This window comes from Dama dama, chromosome 11 (genome assembly GCF_033118175.1).
Source record: "Dama dama isolate Ldn47 chromosome 11, ASM3311817v1, whole genome shotgun sequence".
Classification (NCBI taxonomy): Eukaryota; Metazoa; Chordata; class Mammalia; order Artiodactyla; family Cervidae; genus Dama; species Dama dama.
The window spans coordinates 18,899,908-18,916,055 of NC_083691.1; the positions used below are offsets into that span (position 1 = coordinate 18,899,908).

Consider the following 16,148-nt stretch of genomic DNA (forward strand, 5'->3'; position numbering starts at 1 on the left):
AGCCGCAGCTAAGAATTAGCACGCCTCAACTAAAGATCCCATATGCTGCAACTAAGACCCAGTGCAGCCAAATAATTATTTTAAAAAAGAAATCCAAGGGCATGTTCAGCAATTCCAATTCTAGGAAATTATTCTTGCATGTGGATGATGTCCTGGAAAACTGGAAATAGCCTAAATTCCCTGGTGATTTAAGCAGGAGTGGTTAAGTACAACAGCCGTATAACGGAATAGTTACTTAACCATGATAAAACACAAGAGTGATCTTTGTTCACAGACATGCAACAGCCTCCAAGACGCATTGTGAAATCAGCCAGCAAGATTCAGCAGGTGCATAGATCATTATCCTCTGTGTAAAAGTATTTCTGTATATACACAGATTCTGGGAGGACCCACGAGAAGTGGTGGGAGTCTAGCTGGTGGCAACACGCTCCGCTGTATACAGGAGGCCCAGTCTGCCTGCTGGACTGCGCCCTCCCCTAGACAGTGTGGGGCCTGGTGCCAATGAGGGATTTGGTGATGGCTCAGAGTGAATGACTTGTGCCTGTCTTCAGTTTATAAGCATGTCAATATCTCACTGACTATAAGAAGGACCAGAATGTGGGGTCTGGCAGCAACCTCAGCTTGGGGTGAGTGTGTTTGTGTGTGTGCACGCGCGTGCTTATGCACGTGTGTGCGGGGATGAATACAAATGCTTCATGGAAAAGCAGCAACTGGGTAAAGGGGGTGGAGAAAGGAAGAGGGACGAGCATAAGACCTGTCTGTCCGTCACATGGACACACATAGGAAGGACAATGCCTTATGCCTGCAGAGCCCTGTGCCAGCCTGCTGTCCAGGGAGCAGGCACTGAGCTGCTGGTGAGAGGAGCTGCTACTGTAGATTTCCAGAGGGCGGCTGCCACCTCCTCTTCTACAGCGACACACCCAGCCATGTGGCCTGGCCACACTGGCAGAGCTGGTGTTTGCATCCAGGTTTGACTTCAAAATCCTGCACTTAGCACCTGGCTGAGCTGACTTGCCATTCAGGGGTCAAGAAGGGCTTCACTGAGGAGTCACACTGAAGTCTTAGAAAGTAAAAGTGGAGAAGGGAAGGGGTGTTCCATGCAGAGGGAATGCCACTTACAAAGTAGAAGAGAGTGACTTCATGTGGTGTAGGGGACACGGGACTCTGTACTGGGGCTACGGGTCAGGAGGGAAAAGGATTTGGGGAACTGGTTTGAATGGTGCAGGAAGCTCTGGCAAGGGCCTGGTTACGCAGACTCATGGAGTCCCACCTAAGGAGTAAGCCTCAGTCCCATAGCTCTTTGAATTCCAAACTGAGGGTTTCATAACATCTCTACTTCTGGAAGATCATTCTGGCAGTGAGACGAGAGGCAGGCTGCAGGCGATGAAGCTAAGGGCAGAGAGACCCAGTGGGAAGCAGTGGAATAATTCAGGTGAGAAAAGGAGAAAAGATGGTGGCTTGAACCACAGCAGGAGTAGGCAATGGAGAGAAGTTAAGAGTTTGAGGGGTATTTAGAAAGAACAACAACACAAAGTAACTGGCAGAAGAAAGCAAGTGTAGGTAAGGGAAGGGTCAAAGGTGACTCTCAGATTTCTGGATGAAGGGATGAGGTACCTGGTGGGTTTCCTTCCGGAGATGAGAAATCCAGACTGTGGTAGAACGGAAATTCTGTTTCAAGGACATTTAATTAGAGGTGTCTGCAGGATGTCCAAGGTTCGAGTGGGTGTGGTGGGGATGGTGTTGGCCTTCATTCACTCATTCAACCAATGGTTACTGTGCTTGCACTGAACCTGGCACCGGAGGTTCATGGTGAATCAGACAAGGGTCCCTAACTACTTGGGAGGAGGGTTCCTTCTGGTCGAGAGACAGTTAACAAATAACTAAAGAAACAGAAAGGTTACAGGCCATGAAAGGTACTGGGAATGACCTGAAGATGAAATGGACAGAAGCCGGAGGCCAGCTTATCATCCCTCTGCCCAACAGAGCAGGCCTGTCGCGGAACAAGCTGGCCAGAGCCCTGGGCCCCATCTGCTTACTTATCCGTACAAGCCGGAGGGCCTGGTGCTCTGGTGGCCTGTTCCTTAGGCTCCGGGATTCTTTTCCTAGGAGCCAGTCCCCACTGGGAAGGTTTTCTTTCCTTTCACCTGCTCTCAGCTTTTAGGGCCGAGGTTTCCCGACCGTGGCCTCTGGACCGTGAACTGTGCCAACCCATATCCGAGCTCAGCAAGCATGGGTCACGTGAGTGGATGAAAGGTGGTCTCATGCCTCGCTGCAGGCTGCGGGGGGGGTGGGTGGGTGGGAGTACAAATAAACTGAGCCTGTTCTTAAGGAACTTTGAGCTGCCGAATGGATAAACCACACCCAACGAGATACAGGAAACCGAAATGCTGGTGGGAGGTGGGGTAGGCGAAGGGAGCGGGGGTGGGGGTGGGGGATTGGCATCTCTCATTCAGGCCTGAAGACGTCCCAGAGGGGAGTGACGCTCACACCTGGTCTGGGGAGAATGGGTTTCACCAGGTGACTTTTGGGTGGGCATCCGTCTTGCCCTCAATTCCCCACTCCCCCTGAACTAAGCGGAAGCTGCAGCACGGAGCTGCCTGGAGACAGGGGATGGGGGGAGGGTGGCGCGTCCAGCAGACACAAGTCTAGAAGCTTGGGCTCTGGACATCTGCTGCAAAGAGCAGATGCAGGAAACGTAACCTGGGGCTCAAGAAAGCAAAATCTGGGTAGAGGCCTCTAGGTGAGCCGCCTCCACAGTGCGGATTCACTCGGTGGGGACCTGCGCTCTAGCAGGCTGCGGGCAGTGCCCCACCTCCCACGCCTTTAAGCCCAGACCTTCTCCCTAGCCAGCTCCTTAGGCTCAGGGACTGCCCCGGCCCCAGCTGCGCGGTCAGTCCCCAGCGCCTGTTCGCCCGGCGGGCCGCCGCAGCCGTGGCAGACACATCGCATCCCAGCACCGCCGCCGCCGCCGGGACCTTTCCCCTACTTTCCAGGGCCTCAGGCCCCGCCCCGTCGCCGCGACCAAAACACGTGCCGCGTCCCGCCCTGCCCGATCACGCCGAGGCCAGGCTCTGATCACGCGGCCCGGCGTGGCGCCGATTGGCCGGCGGCGAACGGGCCGGGCGAGGATTGGCTGCCGCTCTTGCGGCCCCGCCCCCTCCAGGGCGGGGCGTGTTTTGGTTCGCCTCCGCGCTCCGCCCCCGCGCCGCTCCAGCCCCGGCCCCGGCCCCGGCCCCGCCCCGCCCGCGCCGCGAGGGCCGCGCCAGGGCAGAGACGCACGGGCGGGCGGAGGCGCGCGCCGGCCGCCGGTGCTCCGGGTGGTCGCCGCCGCCGCCCGCCGCGCACGTGCGGCAGCTGCCGAGCCCCCGAGCTCCTGCCTCGCGGGCGCTTTGTTGCCTCCGGGCCGCCGGCACGATGCACACGCCGGACTCCGCGGGCCCGGGCGACGCGCCGCGCGTGGTGAGTGGCCGCCCATCGGTGCGAGGGGCGAGGCGGGGACGCGAGGCCTTGTGGGGGCCCGCCGAGTGGAGGAGGGCCCGGGGCCTCGCCGCCGCCGCGCGCGCACAGCTAGGAACCCCGGCGGGTTCGGCTGCCGGGAGGGGAGGCGGCCGTGTGAGGCCGCGGCAGGAGGGGCGGGAAGGGGGCGTGTGCTTCGCGCTGCTCCACGCACAGCTTTGTCCGGCGCTGCCGCAGCGGCCCCGCCCTGCCAGCCCCCAGGTGCGGGGCTATTTCCAGCCATGACGTCACCAGATCCGGTGAGGAGGGGGCCGTTGGGCAGGGCGCGACCGGCGGGAACGCGAGGCCAGGGCTGCGGGGGGCGGGGCGCCGGCGGAGGGGCGGGGAAATGCCGAGGGGCGGGGCGAGGGCTGCGGGGGCGGGGCGCCGGTGGAGGGGCTGGGACTGTGGGAACGCGGCCTGCAGGCGGTGAAAAGGCCGAGGGGGCGGTGCAAAAGCTGGCCGGAGGGTGGGGCGGGGAAAGGGGCGGGGCAATACCGAGGGGGCGGAGCAAGGCTTTAGCGGGGCTGGGTGCTATCCGAGGTGCGGGGACTGGGAACGCGGCCCGCCGGCGGTGAAAAGGCCGATGGGGCGGGGCAACAGCTGGCGGGGAGAGGGCTGCGGGGGCGGGGTGCCGGAGGAGGGGCGGGGACTGTGGGAAGGCGACCCTTGGGCGGTGAGAAGGCCGAGGGGGCGGGGCAACAGCTGGCGGGAAGGTGGAGGCGGGGCGAGGGCTGGTGGGAAGGCAGCACGCGGGGGGCGGGGCGCTGCGCCTCTACCCCGGGGGTGCTCCCGTCCAGGCTTGAGGGTCGCGCGGATTTCGCTGGCTGCACCTGGGGCCTAGTCGTCGAACCGCGCGGTCCGCTGAGGAGCCGAGAGAGAGGTCCGGGGGCCCCGCACCGCCCTGTTCCTCCTCGCCAAGCAGGCGACAGGCCCCACGTCTGTGAGTTTGCAGCTCTTTCCGAGGAGGCCCGGAGCGGCGGGCCGAAGCTTCGGGCAGAAGCGGGGCCAGAGCGGCCTTTGTAAAAGGCAGCAGCGTTACCTGGGTCCTGGCGGTCGGGTGGGGGGCAACCTGGGCAGGACAGGTGGGATATTGAGGCAAACTGACTAGAAACTCCAATATTTTGGCCACCTGATGCGAAGAACTGACTCATTGGAAAAGACTCTGGTCCTGGCAAAGATTGAAGGCAGGAGGAGAAGGGGACGACAGAGGATGAGATGGTTGGAAGACATCACCAGTGTGATGGACATGAGTTTGAGCAAGCTCGGGGAGTTGGTGATGGACAGGGAGGCCTGGCGTCCTGCATTTCATGGGGTCTCGAAGAGTCGGACATGACTGAGCAACTGAAATGACTAGAAGTGTGTATCTTCCTAGATGTAAAGTTTCTTTGGGAACAGATCCGTTCCAGTCTCTTCCTGTCCCTCTTTTGCTTAAAAAGACAGGGTGCTGCGCTGGAAAGCCCTCAGGCCCCGGGCTGGTGGCGGATCTTACACTTTCTTTCGTCCCCTCGCTGGCCTGGTGGCCTCAGAAGTGACTCGGTGCCCCCGGGTGTGGGGACCCAAGCCGAACAGCACAGGCTGTCCTGCCCCGAGCTCTGCTGAGCAATGGATGCCCTGCCTGGTGTGGATCCTCCAGGGTTGTCACAGATGCATCTGCGGGGATACTCGGATGGCTTCGCCAGCTGTGGCTCTCATCTCAGCCGACCTGAGCCGTGGGTGTCCTTTCTTCTCGGCCGGGGACAATTAGGTACTAGACAGGCTCACACCTCTAGAAATAAGTCGTAGTATTCATTTTACTGACGGAAGACAGGAACTTAATCTTTGTTAAGCCTCAGAGTTTCCTGTGGAAGCCACTGGCCAGCTGAGTTCATTCCTCCTCCTCCCTTCGGCAGAATGCTATCTTGGGGCTCGGTGGTCCTCGGGTGTTTCTGTGGGCATCCTTCCTGAAAGCCAGTGTGCATCCACATGCTGCCCGTGGTGCTTGGCGGGCTGCCTTGCGCGTCCCCATCCTGTCTGTCGGGGTGCCCCTCCCTGTGTTTCCGGGGACTGAGGAGCCATCCTGTTGTTCTGCCTTTAGGTTGACATCATGGACATATGTGAGTCAATCCTGGAGAGGAAGCGACACGACAGCGAGAGGTCCACATGCAGTATCTTGGAGCAGAATGATATGGAAGCTGTGGAGGCTCTTGTTTGCATGAGCTCCTGGGGTCAGAGATCCCAGAAAGCCGACCTGTTGAAGATCAGACCCCTCACACCTGTCTCTGACTCTGGGGATGTCACCACGTCAGTGCATGTGGACACGGCCCCATCCGAGCTACCAAAGGACTTCCATTCTCTATCAACTCTGGTAAGACGGAAGGAGAGGAGCAATTATTGCAATGACTGAAGTACGTTTATTAAATGTGCTGAAGAGATCCTAGGTAGATTTGCCTGATGCTGGCTAGCAAGTTCATGTCTTCCCGCTATGTGGGTCCAGAGGGTGAAAACTTCCTTTTTCTCTTGAAAATAGCTTTCTGTTGATGGTAGTTTGTAGCCATGGGGTGAAAATGTCCAGCGACTGAAACCTGCAGTTTCATGGGAGAAAGCGAAGTGTACTGATTTTCCTGGGAAACTACAGGGCAGGGCTTCGGTTCCCGCAGATAACCCCAGTCCAGGATCAGGATCGACTGCTGCAGCTGGGGAAGGCCTGTGCTCTGATGCCAGGTGGCCTTTGTTAGCTGGATTGAAAGCCTGGCCTCTCTGTGGCAGCCAGCTTCTTTCTTGGGTGAGTTGGGTGCAGTCAGGCACTGGTTTTGGTTTTCTTAACTTGCTACAGCTATGAAGTTCCCGGAGAAAACTTGCTTGTCAACTTGGAGATGTTGGGAGCTGTCAGTTGCCAACAAAACTGAAGGTTATAATCTGATTGTCCTGGGCTGGAAGCTTGTATTGAAAGGAGCGTGGAAAACTGACATGGAGGGATGAGAAGGAACTTGTGGGTAGTAGAGAGGGTTGTCCAGGTAGTGGGCCTCGCTACCCAGACAGGTCTGACTCTAGGGTGAAGTGCTGGTCTGCCTTGGGCCCCCAACTCCCCACACAGTTCCTCTGGCTCAGCCCCCCAATGCCTGGTCACCCCTGTGTCCACTTTCTTGTCCTTTCCATGTGTATCCACATGACAGACATACAGGTCTTAGCTTATGCTGGTTCCTTCTCCTTTCTCCTCCACCTCTACCTAGATACCACTTCTCCGTCAAGCCTTTCGACACACACACACACCCACCCACCTGGGTTGAGGTGCCTTGCCACATGCTCTCAGAGTTATTTGGCATTGGAATTTTCCACTCGGAGGCTGAAAATAAGTGGAAATTGTTGCAGCAAGGGGTCTGTTACACAAAGAGAGGCTTCGTTTAGACAGAACCCCTGATTGGAACATGACCTTTTAGGGATCATTCAGTTAGGTTTTACTTTGCATTCAGTAGGCACAGGATACATGTGTGATTGATGGATAAGTGTGATGATTTCCACTAGAATTTTTAAAAGTTTCTTGAGAATCTAGAATTATCATATAAAGCACTCATCTTGAACATAGATTTTTATCTCTCATTTGTAGTCCTAATATTTAAATTGTCCATTTCTGTTGATGTGCGAGGCCAAGCATGGCATTGGTTATCCTACAACTGAGCAAATGGATGCCTTTGAGAGAGAGGGCAGGAAAAGGGGAGAAAGCTAGGAAGTAGAGCACTGATGCAGCCTTTGTATCCACTGGGTGCTACTGTGAGCAGACCTCGACCAGTCTTTTCTAGATACGTCTTTGTAAAGGCCTTGGGGAGCCAACATGATCAAAGTAAGTTTCTTAAAATTTAACCAGAACAACCTTTTCACGTGGTAATTTTGTTTGTTTTTTTTTTTAAGTGCATGACTCCTCCTCAGAGCCCTGACCTCCTGGAACCATTGACAGGGACAGTTGTTCCTTCCCAAGTAACTGCTTCCAAAGCCCCCGTGGTCATGGTGGTCCCCCCAGCCTCTGCTGGGGCTGCCAGAGTGCTGAGCAGGATGGCGGATGGGGGCCTGCCTGGTCCGAAACCGGAGTTGCTGGAGTCAGCTGCCAGCCCGCCCTGCAGGGCCACGGTGACGGGTATCACTGGCCACGCTGGCGGGAGTCCTGCTCCTGCCCACCACTCCTGTCCCACCGCCCAGACTCAAGAACACCAGCTTCCAGCTTGCACAGAAGGAGAAGCACAGTTCCTGGGGCACGTTGAAACTTTGCGGGACATGCACCTCACAGACAGTTTACTTAGCATGAACTCAGTGTCCTGTCAACCTTGCTCGCACAAGTCCAGTGGCCTGATCCCCACCGATAAAGGCCAGCAGGCAGGGTGGCCCATTGCAGTTCAGACCTGCTCACCAAAGAGTTATGAAAACGACTTGGCAAGGAAAGCCACCCCTCTGATTTCCATCCCCATTCCTAGTCCCCCTGTCCTCTGCCAAATGATCCCTGTGACTGGACCCAGTGGCCTGTTACCAGCTGTTCTAAAGCCACCTCCCCAGGTGTCTGGGGGGCTTGTCAAGCCCGTCTTGCCCCACGTGGCTCCCGCGCCCCCACCTGTGTTCGTGGGACCGTCTGTGCCTCAGGGAACCGTGATGCTGCTTCTGCCCCAGGGGGCCCTCCCCCAACCTGCCACGTCGTGCTCAGCCAGCAGCATGCCTGTTGGGAACTCCAGGTTCCTGCCCCTTGCGCCTGCTCCAGTGTTCATTGCATCCAGTCAGAGCTGTGCCCCTCAGGTAGACTTTTCCCGAAGGAGGAACTATGTTTGCCACTTCCCAGGCTGCCGGAAAACCTACTTCAAAAGTTCCCACCTCAAGGCTCATCTCCGCACTCACACAGGTGAGTACTGCAGGGTAGGTAGGGCGTGGGGAGGTCAGATCCTGTGGTTAGGAAACACACATCCAGCCTTCTCTTAGTGGGAGCAAAGCTGGAACCCATTGGAGGAAGTAACCATTTTTCTTTGGTTTTGAAAAGCCTTCATCGTCTTAGGGTGAATGTTAGTACATCTGTCAGTGTTTTTTCTAGAACCTTCCATCTGTAGTGTCGTTCTCTGAACCTGTGATTGATAGGCTTTTAGGGTGAGGCTCACGTACTCTCTTTCTCTTCATATTGCAATGGACGCTTTTCTTTGCATTTTAGAAAATGTCTGTTCATGTTCACTAAACACTCTTATCAGTGCGACTTAGGCTTACTGTGGGGAAAGAGCTCGCCAAAGTGTGGAAAATTCTAGAATATTTGAACTTTAAAGAAATGTCGGTTTTTTATTTTTGAAAATACATAGTTTTAGCTCAGAAGTCACAGAAGAAAACTAACTGTAGTGACCTAGTGATCTCTCTACAGTCCTTTTTTTTTTTTTTTTTTTCATTTTTTGGTAATTTTATTTTTTTTTCCATTTATTTTTATTAGTTGGAGGCTAATTGCAATATTGTAGTGGTTTTTGCCATACATTGACATGAATCAGCCATGGATTTACATGTGTTCCCCATCCCGATCCCCCCTCCCCCCTCCCGCCTCCCTCCCCATCCCATCCCTCTGGGTCTTCCCAGTGCACCAGCCCTGAGCACTTGTCTCATACATCCAACCTGGGCTGGTGGTCTGTTTCACCCTTGATAGTATACCTGTTTCAGTGCTGTTCTCTCAGAACGTCCCACCCTCGCCTTTTCCCACAGAGTCCCAAAGTCTGTTCTGTACATCTGTGTCTCTTTTTCTGTTTTGCATATTGGGTTATCGTTACCATCTTTTTAAATTCCATATATATGCGTTAGTATACTGTATTGGTCTTTATCTTTCTGGCTTACTTCACTCTGTATAATGGGCTCCAGTTTCATCCATCTCATTAGAACTGATTCAAATGAATTCTTTTTAATGGCTGAGTAATATTCCATTGTGCATGTACCACAGTTTTCTCATCCATTCGTCTGCTCATGGGCATCTAGGTTGCTTCCATGTCCTGGCAATTATAAACAGTGCTGCGATGAACATTGGGGTACATGTGTCTCTTTCAATTCTGGTTTCCTCGGTATGTATGCCCAGCAGTGGGATTGCTGGGTCATATGGCAGTTCTATTTCCAGTTTTTTAAGGAATCTCCACTCTGTTCTCCATAGTGGCTGTACTAGTTTGCATTCCCACCAACAGTGTAAGAGGGTTCCCTTTTCTTCATACCCTCTCCAGCATTTATTGCTTGCAGACTTTTGGATAGCAGCCATTCTGACTGGTGTGTAATGGTACCTCATTGAGGTTTTGATTTGCATTTCTCTGATAAATGAGTGATGTTGAGCATCTTTTCGTGTGTTTGTTAGCTATCCGTATGTCTTCTTTGGAGAAATGTCTGTTTAGATCTTTGGCCCATTTTTTGATTGGGTCATTTATTTTTCTGGAATTGAGCTGCAGGAGTTGCTTGTGTATTTTTGAGATTAATCCTTTGTCTGTTTCTTCGTTTGCTATTGTTTTCTCCCAATCTGAGGGCTGTCTTTTCACCTTGCTTATAGTTTCCTTTGTTGTGCAAAAGCTTTTAAGTTTAATTAGGTCCCATTTGTTTATTTTTGCTTTTATTTCCAATATTCTGGGAGGTGGGTCATAGAGGATCCTGCTGTGATTCATGTTGGAGAGTGTTTTGCCTATGTTCTCCTCTAGGAGTTTTATAGTTTCTGGTCTTACATTTAGATCCTTAATCCATTTTGAGTTTATTTTTGTGTATGGTGTTAGAAAGTGTTCTAGTTTCATTCTTTTATAAGTGGTTGACCAGTTTTCCCAGCACTACTTGTTAAAGAGGTTGTCTTTTTTCCATTGTATATTCTTGCCTCTACAGTCCTGTTCATTCTGTCCAGAAGGATTTTTGGCAGTGATGGAAAGTTTTCTGGTCATCAGGAGGGTAGCTACCAGTGACACACACTTGAAATGTGAACAATGTGTCTGAGGAACCTAGTTTTACGTTTTCATGGAGTTTGCGTTTATATAGCTATGTGGCGCTGGTGTGGAGAAGGAAATGGCAACCCACTCCAGTACTCTTGCCTGGAAAATCCCATGGGTGGAGGAGCCTGGTGGGCTACAGTCCATGGGGTCACGAAGAGTTCCGACACGACCGAGCAATTTCACTTTCACTTTTCACTTTCATGCATCGGAGAAGGAAATGGCAACCCACTCCAGTGTTCTTGCCTGGAGAATCCCAGGGACAGAGGAGCCTGGTGGGCTGCTGTCTGTGGGGTCGCACAGAGTCAGACACGACTGAAGTGACTTAGCAGCAGCAGCAGCATGGCGCTGATGGCTACCACGTTGTTTACCTGGGGTGTGAGGTTGCTGGTAGATGGAACTTCTGTTTTTTGATTGATTTGACCTGAGTGGCTCAGTGGTTCTCTTACTCTTTGAGTTAGTGTCAGTTCTGTTTTCAAGGGTCCTGTGGCTAAATAGTCTGCTCACTAAACTCAGCTTACAAAGATTCACACACATTCATACATGAAAGCACAGTAAGAGGTCACAGGTTCTGTAGTCAAGATGTGTTTCATAAGCGCTCTTGATCATGGAACCCAGGTGTCTGCTGGTGGCCCGGGGGTCGGCAGTGAATTGTGGAATACAGCTGAGGAAAAGCTGAACTGAAGAGAGTGGTTATGGCAGTTTACTCTGAGATGCATTTGAGGTAGAGCGGTTTGTAATTCACACATTAAAAGTCTAACCGTGGTAGCTCCCACTTGTAGAATGAAGTTGCATCTGGAACGCAGGCCTTATAGGAGCTCTACCACCCTTCCTGCTGTGGAGGGGCTGTGTGCTTCAGGGATGAGCCCCACACCTGGCCCATGAAGAATTTGCCTCTCTGGCTTCATTGTGGCAGCCCCACAATGCCCCTGTTCACCCTCTGCCCATCTCTACTTACTGAAAACCCTGTAAGAGCCAGTTCTTAAAGTATTTCCTCATCTCTCCGCCTTTCTTTGCCCCTAGTGGTTTGCTGTGTTTTTTACCATGTTCTCCCTTTGTGTTTTAGTTACTTGTGTACTTGTCTGATCTCACTGAATATACACTCGGTGTCTGTCACAGGAGCCTGACTCTAGTAAGTCATGATTGATTATTGGTGCTGCAGGGTCAGTGTGAACAGGTATCTCTAAGGGGCTCCTTGACTTGGCAAGCTCTACTTCTCACTGACACTACTGAGGTGAGCTTCAGATCACGTCCAAACACAGATTCCACATCTGGGGATGCAGTGGGATGATGTCTTACTGTTCATTCGGTCAGCTTCCCTTGGTAGAAATACTGACAGGATGGCATGAAATAAGGTGATCAAGCAAGCTGTCTTCAGGTTTCCCAAAGTTCTTAAGTGTCAGTAACCATAAAGGTTCTGAAGAATCAAGTTCCGGTGCTACTTTGTACACACTGAATTGGAGTTTTTGTAAGAAATAGAAACCTTGGCTAAGTTTACATTAGATAAGATGATTTTTCACTGTACCAACCTGAAAATGTTTTCCTTAGCATAAGGTAGAGTGGGCAAAGGCTACATTTTTGCTAAGTTGAAAACATGGGACACTTTATAAATCCCACACCAAAGGGTTGTCTCCAACATCTGGCCACCTGATACGCTGCCACCGGTGGTGGTTTCCTGGAAACGGGTAACCTTATTTATGTTTTCAACACGGGGTCTTTGAAATCCAAGTGTGAGCCCTTTTTTTAGAGTGGTTCATAAAAACCATTGGGATGCCGAATTTTCCTGTTAAATCTGCTTTGAAAATACCAAATATTTAGTTGATGTCTCTTCAGCACTCATTCACTCAGAACCATTTATTCACCACCTATCATACAAACTGCTGTGCGGGGGGGCTAAACTACATAGATGGACGAACTAGACAAGTCGTAAACCTTCTAAGGAGGAAGGTCATGACAGCACGCAACATCATTTAACATATCCGTTCACAAGGATGCACAAGCAGTGTATGATGGTCACAGCCTGGTCAAGGTGAGGGCTTCGGGAGGCAAGAAAGGGCGCACTCCTGCTGGCTGGAAAGGCCCAGAAGGACTTTGCAGACAGGTGCTCCCTGGCTCACCTCCGTACCTCCAGGGAGACACAGTATAGGTGGGACACCTGCCGGGTGCTCTGAAATGAAGTGAATGACAGAAGCATGAGGCTTGTGACAACAAGAAGTTAGCTATTAGAATTCTAACCAGTCTTGTAATTAACCTCATCATCAGTGTAATAACAGACATGAAGATGGATTTAATGATTCTGAGAAGTCGTGAAGGTCCTGGGAGGGTTTTTTTAAAAGATGTGCAGCTTCAGTGAGCAAAGGAATTCTTCTTTTATTTTTTTATTTTTTTTAGGAATTGTTTTCAAGAATCTTCTTCCTACCCCAAGTTCACAGTCAAAGATTTTAATTTGAAAACATGGTGTGGCATCCCTTATATGTGGATTCTGAAAAGAAATGATACAAATGAACTTACTTACGAAACAGAAAGAGACGTAGAAAAGGAACTTGTGGTTGCCAGCGGGGCGGAATGGTTAGGGAGTTTGGGATGGACATGTACACACTGCTCTGTTCAGAATGCATGAGCACCAGGGTCCTGCTGGACAGCACAGGGAACTCTGCTCAGTTACGTGGCAGCCTGGATGGGAGGGCGGTTTGGGGGAGAATGAATAAATGTATAAGTGTGGCTGAGTCCCTTTGCTGTTCACCTGAAACCATCACAGCATTGTTAATCGGCTGCACCCCAATGCAAAATAAATGTTCAAAGATAACAATAAAGATTAGATTAATTCAACATCCTGGGGCCGTGACATGTTGCGTCTTAGGTGTGGCAGGAAGAAACACGTCTTGGACAATTTCTTTTCTTCCAAATAACCTGTTACCGGAATAATAGGGATTACTTGTCTCTTAGGTTTTCATGAACAGAATTTTAAAACGACATGACTTAACGTGTCCATTAAGGTGCTGGGCATTTACGTTTCTCATGTGTTTTCTCGCCCCTCAGGAGAAAAGCCTTTCAGCTGCAGCTGGGACGGCTGCGACAAGAAATTTGCTCGTTCGGATGAACTCTCTCGCCACCGCAGAACTCACACTGGGGAGAAGAAGTTCGTGTGCCCAGTGTGCGACCGGCGTTTCATGCGCAGCGACCACCTGACGAAACACGCCCGGCGCCACGTGGCCACCAAGAGGGTCCCCGGCTGGCAGGCGGCTGTCGGCAGGCTGAACAGAGTGGCCTCTGCGGAGGACCCTGGGGGCCCGCCGGAGCGTGCGCTGGCCTCCGCCTGAAAGGGCCGCAGAAGGGTGGGTGATGGACGGGAATTTTCCAAAGCCTTTTTTTTTTTTTTTTCAGGAATCATGGAAGTGATGGTTTTCTCTCCAAAAACAACAACAAAAAGTTGTCTAAGGGCCAGGGGAGCTGGTTCTGATGAATGTTATGTTAACTTGTCTTTTTTTAGGTTGGGACCCTGTTAAGTATCTTTTGTAGTTTCAGAAGTTCTTTTAAGGAAATGGAAGAAAATTTGGTAATCTAAATCACCAGCATTCAGACACACAGTTTGGCAATAAATTTTGCAAAATTTGGATTTTTACAACCTTCCTATTCCTGTTTTGTAGGATTGAGACAGGGTACTAATTTTTATACTGTTTTTTATAAAAAAGATACTTATATTGTTGGTTCTCAGATCACCGATTTCTATATAGATGATTTTACAGTCTTCTTTTCAGTGTTTAACATTTTTAGAATAACCCTGCTTTTGGTAAAGTTGGCACATTATTCAGGCAAAAAAAAAAAATTTATAGCTCTGCAATCAGGCCTTTTAGATCTATGAGGTTTTAAAATCAGAACTAGTTGAATAGGGGCCTCTTAAAGAAATGGGTGCGGGGGAAAACCTTTCAGGCAGCTTCTTCCTAATACTCTCAAGGGAAATTCCAGACAAGAGTTTCTTTTAAGGCTTTATGTAGCCCAAGGAATTAGAATTTTCTTTAAGTAGAACTTAGTCACCTGTGTCTGTGGTGTGACTTGTGAAGATTGTGCCCCAGAGATGAGCTTAAAATAATCGGTAGATATCCAGTGAGCAGAGAGCTGCTGCAGCATCTAAGTGTCTGTGATCAATTCACAGTCTCCTGTCTGTACCTCAGACACCAAGAAAAGATGACTTAAGCACTCAGACCCAGCTGCTCTGTCCGCTTGACTTCCTTTGCTGTGGCCTTACCCAAGTGTTTTGTGGGTAGAATCACTTCTTAGAGAAAAAGATGTCCTTAGTGGTTGGAGGAACTTTCCATCGAAGGAAAGCTTATGTGAGGTGAAGTAGCTGTGTGTGCGATCCAGCTGCCGTGTTCCAATTTCTTTGTTTATTAAGTATTGGTGATGAGGAATGTCAGTAACATGAAACAGCAATAATCCTACCAAGCTGTCCTTTCATTCACATTGTTGGAAGGGAGTTGTTTTGATCAAACAGAACAGTACTTGGAATGGGGTATTTTGCTTAGAGAAGAGACCACGGGCCTCACTGAAGCCGGGAGCACAGGTCCCAGCATTGTAGAGACTGCCTCCACTGGGCAGCCTTGGGAACTCAGGCAAGAGAAGATGTCTAAGGACCATGGCAATGTCACTCTGCCCTTTGAGCCTGGGAATGGTTTTTATCATGCTGTATGTAATCAGATTCTGTCTTTGCTGCTTATTTATTTGCATTTGCCTTTATTAAAATGATGGTAAGGTGAAATATTGAGTAAGTACAATTAGGCTTTGTGTTCAGGTCTTTTTTAGTCCTGATAGCCCTCACCTGGTCATTCATTGTATGTCACTTGATACCCATTAAGTTACCCTTTAGTATCAACCGCTGATTGACATACAGGTCTGTAAGTGCTGGCTGTGTTTCAGAGGCTTCCGTGTCTTTGATCACTTCTATAGCTAAGTATTCCTACTGGTTATGAGACATACTGTAGTTACAAGAGAACCAGAATTCAATGTACATAGCTCTTGTTTCCCCACCACCCCATCCTTTCTCCCACTCATGCCCTAGATCAGCATAAACATTGCTATGTGTATGCTGTAAATGGCATTAAATTCGGATATTTTTCATAGCTAACACAAAATAATATGGGTCCGACTAAGGTTCTGGTGCATAATACATCTCTGAGTGTTTGGTTGCTTGTCACACTGAATGAAGTTCATTCTCTGAACAGTGTCGTTTTTGAAGAATACATGTGCTAAAAAGGAAAAAAGGTTTTGATTTACACTTCCATTTCCTGATGAGACTTTGAAATACCTTCTGTAAACATTTTGGGCCCTCTGTTGTTGATGGAAAGATTGTAAGTTGGGAAACAGCTTCACCTAAAACACGCAACGTGAGAACCAGAGCCTCGCAGGGCGTGTTCATCATGAGGTCCCTCCGTGTGCCATGGCGTCGGAGGAGCACGCGGGAGGCACGGCCCCTAGTGCACTTTACTGCCCAAGCAGTTTTGCTTGTTCTTTTTTTGACTTTGAGCCTTTTAAAGTAGTTTCAATGATAAAATTTTAAATGTTTCAGAATTATGTTTTATGTAACAGACTTTGACATATTATTTAAATGAATATGTGTGATGTAACACTTTTCTTTGAATCATATAAAACTTTCGATTTGCAAACTGGACCTGTGTCCTGAACTGTGATATACTGTTTCACTGCACTGTGATGTACCCAGTGCCT

The 16,148-nt window shown here is 50.4% G+C and overlaps 1 protein-coding gene across 2 annotated transcripts; it reads left to right on the top strand.

Annotated features, from left to right (window-relative positions):
• Window positions 1-3,342: 3,342 nt before the first annotated feature.
• On the top strand, window positions 3,343-16,092 carry KLF11 (KLF transcription factor 11). Of its 2 annotated transcripts, none has more exons than XM_061154806.1 (4): window positions 3,343-3,459; window positions 5,573-5,842; window positions 7,384-8,356; window positions 13,467-16,092. In XM_061154806.1, the coding sequence occupies exons 1-4, from the start codon at window positions 3,415-3,417 to the stop codon at window positions 13,745-13,747; spliced, it is 1,569 nt and encodes a 522-aa protein (XP_061010789.1). In that variant the 5' UTR covers window positions 3,343-3,414; the 3' UTR covers window positions 13,748-16,092. The 2 variants fall into 2 exon arrangements, with proteins under 2 accessions (XP_061010789.1, XP_061010790.1); XM_061154807.1 differs by lacking the exon at window positions 3,343-3,459 and adding an exon at window positions 4,275-5,242.
• Window positions 16,093-16,148: the final 56 nt, after the last annotated feature.

Coding starts and splice junctions, on each gene's coding strand:
- KLF11 (XM_061154806.1), top strand. CDS start 3,415: ATGCACACGCCGGACTCCGCGGGCCCGGGCGACGCGCCGCGCGTG. Junction 3,460..5,572: donor CGGGCGACGCGCCGCGCGTG/GTGAGTGGCCGC, acceptor TTCTGCCTTTAG/GTTGACATCATGGACATATG. Junction 8,357..13,466: donor TCATCTCCGCACTCACACAG/GTGAGTACTGCA, acceptor CTCGCCCCTCAG/GAGAAAAGCCTTTCAGCTGC.